Source organism: Sorex araneus, chromosome 3 (genome assembly GCF_027595985.1).
Source record: "Sorex araneus isolate mSorAra2 chromosome 3, mSorAra2.pri, whole genome shotgun sequence".
Classification (NCBI taxonomy): Eukaryota; Metazoa; Chordata; class Mammalia; order Eulipotyphla; family Soricidae; genus Sorex; species Sorex araneus.
In genome coordinates this window covers 225,745,328-225,759,919 of record NC_073304.1, presented here as the reverse complement: position 1 = coordinate 225,759,919, position 14,592 = coordinate 225,745,328, and the positions used below count along the sequence as shown (strand labels likewise).

Sequence of the window (14,592 nt, the reverse complement as noted above, 5' to 3'; positions counted from 1 at the left end):
GCCAACAGGATCAAGCTGGCATATTGTAGAAGCTATGCCAGTGATAGAACTCAAGGCCTCAAGCCTGCAAGGGGAGGTTAGGGATGGGGTGTTCCCCCAGTGACTTCCCCACGTTTCTCTACTAATAGCAAATTATACTCATTAGAACTAGACAGCAATAAAAAGGGCTAGTTTTCTGAAAAGAGACAGAGAGAAATTCACCCAAATTCACCCAACACTGGAACAGGGTCAGTGTCAGAAAGAAATTCTTCTGCATTTGAACTGGCAGTGACGCATTAAAAAAAAAAAAAAAAAAAAAAAAAAGCAGTCCAAATATCTGGTCAAAATCAGAAACCAGGACTTCCACATTTGGTAAGATGCAAGTAGCCACCATCACACTGAATAACTGGCATTTTTAGGCCAGCGCATCAAAGAGGTGCCTAACACCCATGACAGCCCTCCCCACAGTGTCTAGACATGAAGGATTTCAAAGGGAAGGAGATCCTTATCTTCCTCTCTACCATCCTGAGGCCGAGAGTCTGGCCTCTGTGATTCCAAAGCAAAGCGTCAGCCAGCCCACCCGAATGAATAGCTGACACAGACTAATAAAAAAAGTAGCTACTTCTTTCCTCTTTCCTACAAATTTGAATTCTAGAAGGACCAACAGTTAGACACTACCCTATACAAAGTAAAGAAAATCCACCAGAATATTCTCTACAGAATCCTAAGACATGAGATGCATGAAAGCAGAGTTGTCTGGCATGGGGCAAGTTGAAGTTGGTGTCCTTGCTCCAACTTCATTAAATCCTCAATTCCACACAGAGTACACAACTACTGTGATGCTATGGCTCCTGAAAACAACTCCATAAAAAGAGAATGCAGTTTTCAAAATCCTGATACCAACACTCCGCCGCTCAAGGCTTCAAAAGGCCATTCCTGCCTAACCACCTTAAATATTTGTGGTTTCGATCTGGCAGCGTCTCTGAAACGAAACACATACAGTTTCTCAGTGTAGAAGTCCACTCACAGTAACTGCATACCACTTTCGGAGCAGGAATTCAGGAGAGCGTAGCTGCATAATTAGGCTCGAACACAATTGAGCTTTTGATTTCATATCTACGTCTGAAAAACTCTGTTGCTCTGAGTTTGGCCATCCCTCCCAAACCCAGTCATGTCAGAGGTGTGAAAAGCAGCAATAATGAAGTGACAATTTAACTTCCCTGCTATGGGCAGTTCAAAAGTTGAGTAACTGGGGACAGAGCTTAGAAAACCTTCCTCCTCCAGGCTACAAATCACCAAACAGCAGTAGCGGACCACACTTGTGCAATATTTGCACCAGGCAGTCTCTAACAATATTGCATGCTTGTAAACATATCTCTTTTAAAAAGAGAAAATACTAGATACCCTCTAGAATTAGTTTCAGTAGAATAAAGAATGCCAGGTACAGAGAACTACCAGTAAAAAATTTCTGGAGGAACTAAACCACAGTGAGACATGTAAAAGAGGAAACCTTAACCACATGGGTATGTTCTTTGCCTCTACAAATACTCAAAGCAAGGCCAGGGAGGTAGCTCTGAGGGCTGAAGTGCATGTTTTGCACGGGGAGGTGAGAGGGAGAGGCAGGGGGCTGGGTTCAAACCCTGAGCTCTGTCAGGAGCAACTTTCAAGTACCTTTCTGAGAGTAGCTCCTGAACAACACCAAGTCAAAGAAAAATTAAAAAAGCAAAATCCCAAATACTCAAAGCAAAGAAAAAGGATGGGAAGGGGTGGTGGTGATATCAACTGGAAAAAGTTGGAGTGGAAAATGTTGGGGCTGGAGCAATAGCACAGCAGGTAGGGTGTTTGCCTTGCACGCAGCTGACCCGGGTTTGCTTCCCAGCATCCCATATGGTCCCCCGAGCACCGCCAGGAGTAATTCCTGAGTTCAGAGCCAAGAGTAACCCCTGTGCATCACCGGGTGTGACCCAAAAAACAAAAAAAAAAAAGTTGGAGTGATATTGAAAGGTACACTTTAGCACACACGTGCCAAGCACATAGTCCCAAATACCACAGGAGTCCTATCACTGTATCACCGTAGCTCATCAATTTGCTCGAGCGGGCACCAGTAACATCTCCATTGTGAGACTTGTTACTGTTTTTGGCATATTGAATACACCACGGGTAGCTTGCCCAGCTCCACTGTGCGGGCAAGATACTATCGGTAGCTTGCCGTGCTCTCAGAGAGGGATGGAGGAATCGAACCCGGGTCAGCCGCATGCAAGGCAAACGCCCTACCCGCTGTGCTATTGCTCCAGCCTCTATATGCTTTCTAAAAGTTATTTTCTTAAATAATATTAGAAATTAGGGGCCAGAGAGATAGTACAGGGGTTAGGGTGCTCGCCTTGCATGCAACTGGTTCTATCCCTGGCATAGCACATGGTTTTCTTAGCACCATCAGGGATCACTCCCAAGAGAGCCAGGAATAGCCCCTGAGGCCTGTGAAGTATAGTCCCCCAATAATAAGAAAATTCAAATGCAGTTATTTTTCTTCACTGAGAAGTTCTATCTTGACTTCCTACTAACATGTAAACAAAACCACTAAAATACTGACTATGGAGAAAAGACAGAAGGGTTTTGCAACATTATTTTATTTTCACTTCCATAACAAGATTCAAAATATGGATCCAAAACCTCTGTTCTGTCTTCAAATGATCTGAAATCTTCTGTTAACGTGATATCTGATACAGTCTGCCATGACCCTAAATATAAAGACGGGTCGGAGTGATAGTACAGTGGGTAGAGCGTTTGCCTTGCATGCGGCCGACCCAGGTTCGACCCCCAGCATCTCATATGGTCCCCCAGCACTGCCAGGAGTGATTCCTGAGTGCAGAACCAGGAGTAACCCCTAAGCATCGCCAAGTATGACCCCCCCAAAAAAAAAGATAATATAAAGAAACTTTCCATCTATTAACCTCCTGGCCCCTAATATAAACAAGCCAGGACTATTGCACTACGGAGGAGAATGACCCCAATGTCCCAAGGGAATCCTGCCTTTCTCCAACGCTTACAGGTGGCCCATATCAGTGGGTCTGAAAGCCATGGCTGAGCAGAGCTGGAGTCTGGACTACTGCCCGGGCACGATGGCAGTAGCAGAGTAAGCATCAAAACACTAGCAGCTGAAACAGCTTTTGTTGTTGTTGCCATTGTCTGCTTTTTATTTGGGGGACACAGCCAGAAGTGATCAGGGCTTACTCCTGGTCGGGCTCAAGAAACCATATGTGGTGCCAGGAACTGAACCCAGGAAGGTAGGTACGATTCAAGGCAAGCACCCTAAGACCAGAAATAAATTCCAACAGGTAGGCCAAGGAAGGGCAAAACATTCCCCAGTCTCAAACCCATCACCCAGCCAGTGGCCCCAGAGATCACTTCAGGGAAACTGGCTTCCACAAACTTGCTGTTTTCTGAGAACTGCAGCATGCAAACATGACCACTAAACAGAAAGCTGACTTACCGCCTCTCCCCGTTGTGCTCGAACTTGATTCTGACGTCATTCTGCCAAAGGAATGAGACACAGGTCAGAGGGCTCTCCGGCATGTGTGACCCCTGCCTTTCCCAGGTAAGCTTCAAGCAGCCCTCCAGTCACAAACAACCTTGATGGCTCCTGTCCCATTTTCTCTATCCCAGCGAGATCTATTTCCTTTCCAATGACTTGGGAGTCTTTCAGTTCTAATCTTAAGGACACCAAAGCTCTTGGAACAGATCCTATATTGCTCTGCTCTGACAAATCATATGCCCTCTATTTTCACAATAGGTTCTGAAGTGTCTCTCATCACATCATCTTCTGGTCAGGGAGATAGTTCAAAGGGCTAAAGTATAACCTCTGCATGGAGGAGCCCCAGATTCAGTCCTAGGCACTGTATGGTGAAACTACCCCTAGAGCAACCCACCCCTAACCCTGCCCCAGTATTACCAGGCGTGGTACAAAATGAACCACAGAAAAAATTAACCTTCTTATTAGATAATGTTACTGAACAGACAAGAAAATCTTGGTACTGATACTTCACAGCTATGGAGATATTTCTCAGCTATAGGACCACAAGCAAGTTATTTCTCCTTTGTGAGTCTTGGTTTTCCCATCTGTAGAGTGGGCCTAAACATGCCTAATTTGCAAGGAATTACTAAACAAGTCAAAATTAAATATCTGGTAAACAGTAGACATGTGCTATCTGGTTGCTTCTACTGATTTCCATGATCCTCGCAAGGCACTCCCAGTGTGGGAGAGCAGAACCCTGGGGCTGGAGGCACGGCTCAGAAGCAGAACATTGGCCTTGCATGTGTGAGGCCCCGAGTTTGAGCTCCAGCACTGCAAAAACAACTAAAAGGAGACCCTAAATAAATGACCTTGTAAATATCCCCAGTTTTATGGTAAATGACTATCGTGCACACGGCCAACTTGGGTTCGATTCCCAGCATCCCATATGGTCCCCTGAACACTGCCAGGAGTAATTCCTGAGGTGCAGAGCCAGGAGTAACCCCTGAGCATCGCTGGGTGTGACCCAAAAAGCAAAATAAATAAAGAACATATGTAGAGAAAAATAAAATCATATTAGAAAACAGAGACGGAGGAAAGAGAGTTTAGCTAGTGAATGAAAATTATACCAAAAAAAAAAAAAAAAGACAAACTAATAGACTATATAGCCTGGAAGTAGAGGGTTTCAGAATATCTAAAGAAGATGACATGAACAGACAGAGAAGATGACAGAAAAGGGGAAAAAGCTTGAAGGGCAGGTTAAGTATATAAAGGACTGACTTCTATGAAATTATGACATGAGAATTCTCTTTCAATCCACTGAATTGTATGAGTAGTCTAATTTACTCTATAAAACTAGTGAGGATCCTAAAAAATACTGTTGCTTATATAGTTTCTATTATTAGTGCTGGGGATAGGGCATCGGTTGACTTGACTGCTTGCAGACAAGTACCTAATCTGCTGTACCAACTCTCTGGTCCCTGAACTTAAAAAATTCAAAAACCTTACATATTAGCATAAATACTTTTTATCTTTTTTGGCTTTTGGACTATATCCGGCAGTACTCAGAGGTGCTCTGGGGACCTGTGGGGATGCGGGGGATCAATGAGGGTCAGCCACAACACAAGTGCCTTAATCCCTGTGCAATTTTTTGAGTCCAAATAAATATATCTTATTAAAATACTGACATTTGGGGGCTGAAGAGACAGTACAACAGGTAGGAAGCTTGCCTTGCACGTGGTTGACCAGGGCTTGATCCCTGGCATCCCATATGGTCCCCCGAGCACCACTAGGAGTAACTGAGTGCAGAGCCAGGAGTAAGCTCTGAACACTGCCGGGTGTAACCCAAAAACAAAACAAAAAAATTAAAAATTAAATACTAACATTTTATTTAAATATTGGTGAGAGAATGCAAATTTCTTCAACGCTTTCAATCTGTGGTCATATACAGACATACAATCTTTGGGAAATTCCACTGCAACACTGAGCACTGTGGGTTGTGGCCCCAAAACCAAAATAAGTAAAATGGTAACTGCCATCTATTATTAAATGGTTTTGACCTCATGGAACCTTAGAGTTTTGGGAACCTTGATGGGGCCCTAGACCATACCTTGAAAATCACTGAAATTAAATAAAAAATAGGGGCTGGAGAGATAGCTCTATGAGCTAAGTAAGCACTTGTTCTGCATGTAGAAGGTACATTCCCTCGAACTGCACAGATCCCCAAAAACCACTGGGAGTGATTCCAAGTGAAAAACTGGAAGTAGCTACCCCCACTAAAACCAAAACCAAAACCAAAACCAAAACAACAACAACAAAAAGAACATCCTCCCCTATTTTAAAGACAAGGAAATGAGATCACATGCTAAACTGAAGAGCGCAGTGCTGAAGAAAAGGCCTGTGATGTGACAACTCTTAGATAATATGGTATTTCAAAGTTTAAATATAACATGTGGATCACTTTATCCAGTAATAGTATATATAACAGGGCCAGAGAGATCCCTCAAAGAGGTGGTATGCGTGTGTGTGAGATGTGTATCCTGAGCATGGCATGGTCACCAAAGCAATGGCAGGCCTGAGCACCAAAACATCAGACCCATATGACGGGGCTGAATATCACCAGAGTGACCGTCCAAGGCCCCCGGCACTGCTGAGGAGATCCCCGCCGCCCCCCTCACCCCCTCCCCTCCCCCCCCCCACCCCCTGCCAAGGATCTTTTGAGAGCTAACTTTTTGGAACTCACAGAGGAAATGAAAAGCTTCCCAGATCTGAAGTAACTACGAAGTCAGTAAAAGGAGACGAGGGTCCAACCATGCACATCACGAAGCTGGGAACCCAGCAAGGGAGCCTGAGGTGAAGTTGTGAGCAGATGAGGATGGAGGATGTAGAAGAAGAAGGCCGTATGGGACTGGAGAGATAACTTAATGCGCTGGGATGCATGCCTTGCACGAAACAGGCCTGGTTTCAATCCCTGGCACCACATGGTCTCGGGATTGAGCCAGAATACAGAGCCAGGGGTAGTCTCCAAGCAGCACTTGGTGGATCCCCCACCCCACCCCCCAAAATCAAAATGTAACAATAGCTCTTAATTGTACATGGCCAACCTGGATTTAATCCTTAGTATCACATAAACCCCACAAGGTGATCCCTGAGCACAGAGCCAGGAGTAAGCCCCAAGCACCACCAGGCATGGCCCCAAAGACCATTCCCCATCTGCTCCCCGGCCCCAATAAAATAATAAAAACCAGACCTGTGATTTGTAAGATGCCTAGAGCTCTGAATCTTTTCTCTGATGTGGCAAAAGCCTTTCCACAGCAGAACGCAGAACCAAGACTAGCTTCCACAGAGGACTCAAATCTACCAAGTCCTTAAATCTGAATCTCCACTCTAATGTCAACCAAGATAACCCATGCACAAGGGAAGTTCAGATAATATGACTCAATTCCTTTCTGCCAACATTTCTCCTTGCCTCTGTGGAATTTCACACTGTGGCCAAGTCTTTTTTTTTTTTTTTTGTGAGGTTCCTCTCCCTCCACTTTCTGGGACTCTATCCAGTTCCAAGAACTCCCACCATTTCTACATCTCTGCTGGTTCCTTTTTTAAATCCCCCTCCTTCAATATCCCCCAACATGTGACTAGTCTTATGTTTACTGGTTTTGTTTTGTTTTTCGTATCTGGTGATGCTCAGGGGTTACTCCTGGCTCTGCTCTCAGAAATTACTCCTGGAAGTGCTGGGGGGATCATACAGGATGCTGGGGACTGAAACCTGGGTCGGCAGTATGCAAGGCAAGCACCTTACCCCTGTACTATCTCTCTGGCTCCTACATTGGGTATTTTTGTTTGTTTGGGGGCCACACACAGTGCTCAGTGATATTCCTATCAAGCTCAGGGGATCATATAGGATGCCAGGAATTGAACCCAGGTCAACTGCCTGCCAAGCAAGCGTCCTACCCACTGTAGCTGCTCTCAGGCCTCGTGTTTCTTATTATTTGAAATGTATGGCCTCTTGATTCATGACTCCTTTTCACATCTTACTAGAAATTAAAAAAAAAAATCATACACTCTCTCTACATATAAGACTTCCAAATCTCCATGTCTAGTTTTCAATCTCTCTAGCAAAACGTCACCTGCCTGGTATGTATTTGAAGAAAATATGTACTTGTTAAGAATGTAGTGTCAAGGGGCTGGAGCAATAGCATAGCGGGTAGGGCGTTTGCCTTGCACGCAGCAGACCCGGGTTCAAATCCCAGCATCCCATATGGTCCCCTGAGCACCGCCAGGAGTAATTCCTGAGTGCAGAGCCAGGAGTAAACCCTGTGCATCGCCAGGTATGACCCAAAAACAAACAAACAAAAAAATGTAGTGTCAAGGCTAAAGCAGTAGTAGTACAGCATTTTTAGTGGGTGGAGAGATAGTATAGTGGATAAGGCACTTGCCTTGCAAGCCAACTCAGGTCCAATCCCTGGCGTCCCATATGGCCCCCCGAGCTCACCAGGAGTGATTCCTAAGGACAAATCCAGAAGTAACCCCTGAGCACTGCCAGGTATGGCCCCAAAACAAAACAACCAAAAACAGAATATAGTACCAGGGGTTGGACTGATAATACACACAGTGGTCCCAGTATGACCTCCAAGATCACTAGGCGTAAATTCCTGAGCACCACCAGGTATGGCCCAAATCAACTCCCATACGCCCTCCCACCCATAAAAAAAAAGTATCAGGGCTGGAAGCTGGAAATATAATACAGGAAAAAAGGCAGCTCCCTTGAATGTGGCCACAATGTCTGCAATCTGGTTTGAACCTCCAGTACCACATGAGCTTTGCTGGGGGGGGGGGTCACTCCTGAGCACAATCAGAAATAGCCCCTGATCACCACTGAGTATGAACCAATAAATAAATAAGTATATAAAAAGGTAGTGTCAGGAGGCCAGAGAAATAGCTCAGTGCAATGTGCATATGCTTTGCATGCATGAGGCCCGAGTTCAATCCCCAGCACTGCTGGGAGGGTCCAAACACCAGCCAGGAACATCCCTGAGTACCACGGGGTGTGGCCCCCAAACTGGTGAGTTGCAGCGAGAGAGACAGCAGCCAAGGCGCTTGCCTGGCATGTGCCCCACCTGAACCTGACCCCTGGCACCACATATGATCTCCTGAGCACAGCCAGGAGTGATCCCTGAGTGTAGACCCTGGACTAAGCCCTGAGCCTAAGCAGGTGCGACCCCCCACAAAAAAGAGGAGGGTTAAGAGTAGGGATATGGCTTAAGCGGTAAAGCACGTGCTTAGCAAGTGTGAGGCTCTAAACTCAGCCCCCAGCACTGCCTGCCCCCTCACCGGCTCCTCTAGGTGTGACGTCCCTATTTAAAATAAGAAAGTAGCCTTCGAATCTAAGTGTCTGTCCTCCAATCTGTCCTCTGTGACTTCAATCTTGTTAATTTCTCTATGACTCAGTTTCCTCATCCGCCAAGTGATAATAGCATCACTACCTTTGTAGTCTGCTCCTAACACAACACTCCTGGAGCTATCAGAAGAGTTAAACAAGGGCCGGAGAGATAGTACAGGGGGTGAGGCACTTGACAGGCACACAGCTGACCCAGGTCCAATTCCTGGCACTGCATATAGGTCCCTAACACCACCAGGGGTCACTCCTGAGCACAGCGCCAGAAGTAGTCCCTGAACACCACCCTGAATGCCCAACTCTCACCCCCCAAAAATTAATTTAATTACATAAAAATATGAGACCAGAACTTGACACATAACGAATGTTCAATAAATAACAATAAGATCCATTAACCTTTAGCCAAAATCCTTGGGGTCTCAGAATGCAACCTTTGGCTTTGGAGAAGCCATCCATAGGACATGTTCTATGCTGGGTGATTTCTTCATTAGAAGATATCATCATGAGAAGAGTAAAGATTATAAACTATGACCTCTGTTGGTTCAGGTCAGATTTTGTTGCCAAATGAACCTGCTGTATATAGCAACAACCACCACCACCACAAAAGCCTTTTGGGCCAGGGAGATCACTCAAAGAAAATACATGCTTTGCATGCTGGAGCCTAGGATTTGACCCATGGCACCACATGGTCCCCAAAGCACTACAAGGAATGACTCCTGAGCTTGGAGCCAGGAGAAGCCCCCAAGCACTGCCAAGTGTGGCCAAACTGCCCGCCCGCCCCAGACACACACACACACACACACACACACACACACACACACACACACACACACACACACCAAAAAAGAGAAAAAGCTTTTCAGTTTTCAGTGCTCTTTGGATTTTAGGATTGCAAACAGGAGTAGTGGATCTATAACACCTATGCATTCGAGGGGCTGGAGCAATAGCACAGTGGGTAGCGCGTTTGCCTTGCACGCGGCCGATCCGGGTTCAATTTCCAGCATCCCATATGGTCCCCTGAGCACCGCCAGGAGTAATTCCTGAGTGCAGAGCCAGGAGTAACCCCTGTGCATCACCAGGTGTGATCCAAAAAGCAAAAAAAAAAAAAACCAAAAAAACCCCCAAAAAATCCACCTATGCATTCGATACATACAATGCCTCACTGAGGTCTCAAACTCAACCTTGTCTGTCGAATGTGTCTACATCAACTCCTCCCCGAAACTAGTCTCCTTTTCAGCATTACTATTTCTAATCTCTGGTATCACTTTTCTCTCGGCAATGCAGGCTCAACCTCTGTGTTCTTCCTTTCCCTTCTTCACAGCCAGACACTTTCCAATTTTGCCTTCAAAGACCTTTAGGAATTTGCTCCCCATTCTCCTGTCAGTACTTTCGAGGGACCCATTTCCTCAGCCTGGGAGCCTCTGTACTTCTCAGTGCCCCATTTGCAAAACATTCGAAAATTTTCTACAGTTACAATGACCATAACCCCTCCTGTCACCATGTCCCTTCCTTGTTCAAAACATAATCAGTGTTGAAGAAAACAATACGATAACTAAATGAAACAATAAAAATTTTTAATTGTAAGATCAATTAGTGTTTCCTAGAAGAGGAAGAGAAAAAGGAGGTGAATAAATGAGGACAAAGGATATAGAAAAAAAAAAACATAATCCGTGATACTCATGACCTACAGAATAAAGCCGAAGTTCTCTTTTATCATTCAACGCCTTCCAGAATTTGAATTTATTCACTATCTCACACTTCCTCTTCTCTCCAGCTGTATCAATGCCTCAATTTTCTGAAATATGCCATTTCTTTTTTTTCTTCTTCTTTCGGTGGACCCAAAAAGGGGGAGGGGGAAACGGCACTCTCTGGTGGTGTTCAGGGAACATGTGGTGCTAGGGACCAAACCTGGGCAGTCTGCATGCAAAGCATGCTCCAGCCCTCCGAGCCACCATCACTCTCCACACCCTACTCCCTGCCCACTTCCTGTAGGTCTTTGATGCTTCCCCTTCCTGACCTGGAATTCCACCCTTCCTCCGTTCCACCTAACTAACCTTTTACACATCCTTCAAAGCCTAGCCCAAGTGCCACCTCTACTAGAAATGACTCCATAACTCCCTTGGCTCAAGTTCAACTTTTACTTTCCTGGCCTTCTAGAGCACTCCCATCTGTACCACATATTTTGCAGATATGGTACAGTCATTTCTTTTTCACGGTACTTCTCATTTTTCAATAAGACTAAATGATTCCTAGGGTACAGGAAATACAATGCATTCTTCTGCACGTTCTATGGAGCTAACTCATAAATGGAGAGGTGTCACGCTGAGATAAAAAAAGTTATAGTATAAAAATGCAACGCTAGGCAGGTTCAGGCGCTCAGCACACCAAAGCCATATTGGTAAATGAAACAGTGAGAACCATTCCCAGAAGGCAGACACGGCGGAACTTTTTAAACATTATTATTATTTTTTTGTTTTGTTTTTGGGTCACACCCGGCGATGCACAGGGGTCACACCTCGCTCATGCATTCAGGAATTACTCCTGGCGGTGCTCAGGGGACCATATGGGATGCTGGGAATCGAACCCGGGTTGGCCATGTGCAAGGCAAACGCCCTACCTGCTGTGCTATCACTCCAGCCCCCTTAAACATTATTTATTTATTTTTTTCATCTGCACTTTATTTATCTAATAAAATTACATTAAGAATTGAAATGAATTATACATTATTGTGCTCATGTTTCCCCCATACAAAGTTCGAGAACCCATCCCTTCACCAGTGCCCATCCTCTACCACCAGTAAACCCAGCATCTCTCCCACCCTCCCCAGTCCCATCCCCCGCCACCCCACACTGCCACTATGGCAGGGTATTCCCTTTTGTTCTCTCTCTCTGATTAGGTGTTGTGGTTTGCATAAACATTATTTATTAAAACAAAGATTTTTAAACTAATCTGCCCTGGCAATGGCTTCAGCTATTATCCCTGGCACCCGCCCTCTGATTCTCTCTGATTCTGTACATCTCCCTCTCCCTGTGCCTGTAACAAACCTTTGTATATTTATTTATTTATTTATTTATTTATTTTTTTTTTTTTTTGCTTTTTGGGTCACACCTGGCGATGCACAGGGGTTACTCCTGGCTCTGCACTCAGGAATTACCCCTGGCAGTGCTCAGGGGACCATATGGGATGCTGGGATTCGAACCCGGGTTGGCCGCGTGCAAGGCAAACGCCCTACCCGCTGTGCTATCACTCCAGCCCCAAACCTTTGTATATTTAATCTTTAGCAATGAAGTCTGTATTTTGCCAAAAATAGTGGTTTTGGGTTTTTTTTTTTTTTGTTTGTTTTTTTTTTTTTTTGATCCACAGGGGTTACTCCTGGCTCTGCACTCAGGAACCACCCCTGGCAGTGCTCAGGGGACCATATGGGATGCTGGGAATTAAACCCGGGTCAGCCGCGTGCAAGTCAAACGTTCTACCCGCTGTGCTATCACTCCAGCCCAGTGTTGTTGTTTTTTTCTTTTTAATGAGAAAGGAAGGTAGAAAAGGGCAACAAAAACAATTTTGTCATTGTGACTTGACAAAGCCTTAAAAGACCAGTGGAAGACATGATTCTAAAGTAACCTCACAAAATAATAAAACTTGCTTACAGCTTTCTCATTTATTCACAGCCTTCTTACAAACCAGGTTGGTATTTTTTATAAGCTTTATTTTCATACTAGTCTGCCTATTTTATCAATGACTTGCAAAAAAAGAAAGTACTTTAGAGCCAGGTCTGTCCAACAGTAAAAGGCAGTCTGTTCAATGACTCGCTCTGCTCCTAGAATTCCCGGCTACAGCTGACAGATAAGAGCCTTGCCCTGCTTTCTGCCTGCTATTAAGAACATAGCTTTCGGGGCTGGAGCAATAGCACAGCGGGTAGGGCGTTTGCCTTGCACGCGGCCGACCCGGGTTCGAATCCCAGCATTCCATATGGTCCCCCGAGCACCGCCAGGAGTAATTCCTGAGTGCATGAGCCAGGAGTAACCCCTGTTACTCCTGGGTGTGACCCCCCCCAAAAAAAAAAAACTAAACTAAAAAAAAAAAAGAATATAGCTTTCCAGGTGAACCACTTGGAAAACATCGAAAGATTCACACTCAGACCCTCAATATGTTTGAGCTTCTACCTATCATACTTTAAGATGAGAGAGAAATAGGATTCAATGGATCGAGAACTATAGGCTACTTTCAAAAGTTTATAAAGGAATACGTGGTAACTCCCAATAAAAGTATAAAACCAGTGCGAGAATGATAGTTCAGGGTGTAGGGTGCTTGCCTTGCATGCAGCTGACCTGGGTTAGATCCTCAGTACCCCATACAGTTGTCCTGAGCCCAGGCCCAGAAGAAAGCCCTGAGCACTTCCAGATGGAACCCAAAAAAATAAATAAAAAGTATAAAACCTTATCACTTCTAGTTCCATGAAAATCTATATAGTTCTGGTCAGAACTTTTTACTAGGTTCATATCCACAATGATATAATAGAAAGTAGTGATATAACCATTTGCTCCGTATTTACACATTTTTTTATAACACAAAATGTTTTACATTTGATTCAGTTCTTCTTTAGACTCAAATACAACTTTTTATAAAAAATTACAGTAACAAGTGTTCATTAAAATAGTGACCATTTAGCCATAATGCCCAAAAGTAGAGAGAGAGTGTGGGGAATTATTGTCTGCCATGGAGGCAGGGGGAGGGTGGGAAAGGGGGAGTATACCGGGGATATTGGTGTTGGGGAATGTGCACTGGTGGAGGGATGGGTGTTTGATCATTGTATAATTGTAACCCAAACATGAAAGCTTGTTACTATCTCACGGTGATTCAATAAAATTTTTTAAAAAATGGTGGGGGGGCTAGGGGGTGGGGGGTGGGGGGCAGGTTTACTGTGGTTCTTGGTGGTGGAATATGTGCACTGGTGAAGGGATGGGTGTTCGAGCATTGTGTAACTGAGACTTAAGCCTGAAAGCTCTGTAACTTTCCACATGGTGATTCAATAAAAAAATAAAATAAATAAATAAATAAAATAAAACCCACAAAAAAAAATGGTGACCATTTAAACATAATCTGAACCATACTACATAACATTACTTGTATGAAATGTGTTGAGAACAATCCTTACAACATTCCTTACAAGTTTAAGAGGTAGACACAAAGGGTATTACTACCTCTATAATTCAGATGGAAAAAAGTATGGCTTAGAAAGTTATTAGTCTTATGCATGGTAAAATGACTATGACCAGGCATTTGTAGGTCTGGGTGTACTTCATGGTTATACTCAACACCTTTATGAAGTACTTCATGAACATTAGGATTATTATACATAGGTTTGTAGCTTTTGCTGTTACCGTTGTTATTAACATCGCTCTGAGATTGTTCAGTTCTGTGATAATGGATTAGAACTAAGAACTCAATGACTTTAACATAGAGCTAACAAGTCAATTCTATGTTACTGACAATGGTCAGATATCTTTTTACTCTACTAAGCTGCCAACTCCACAAAGAACTAGCAGCGCTGAAAAATGCCGAGCTGATGACTACTGATAATTATATTGCCATCATGATCTATAAAATTACCCAGAGGCCCCATCTACACAGAGTATATGACATATATATCAGAATGTCCAGCCATCTCTAAGAAAGCGGTAGGCTTCCAGGGATCTAACGTGCATTAAAGAGA

The 14,592-nt window shown here is 44.3% G+C and overlaps 1 protein-coding gene across 2 annotated transcripts in view; it reads right to left on the bottom strand.

Annotated features, from left to right (window-relative positions):
- The window catches only part of MAP3K3 (mitogen-activated protein kinase kinase kinase 3), a 77,377-nt gene that overhangs the window by 46,810 nt on the left and 15,975 nt on the right, over positions 1 to 14,592 (bottom strand). For both annotated transcript variants that reach the window (XM_055131249.1, XM_055131250.1), the window contains one exon: positions 3,470 to 3,510. In XM_055131249.1, coding sequence (XP_054987224.1) covers positions 3,470 to 3,510 — 41 coding nt within the window. The remainder of the gene's footprint in view (positions 1 to 3,469; positions 3,511 to 14,592) is intronic.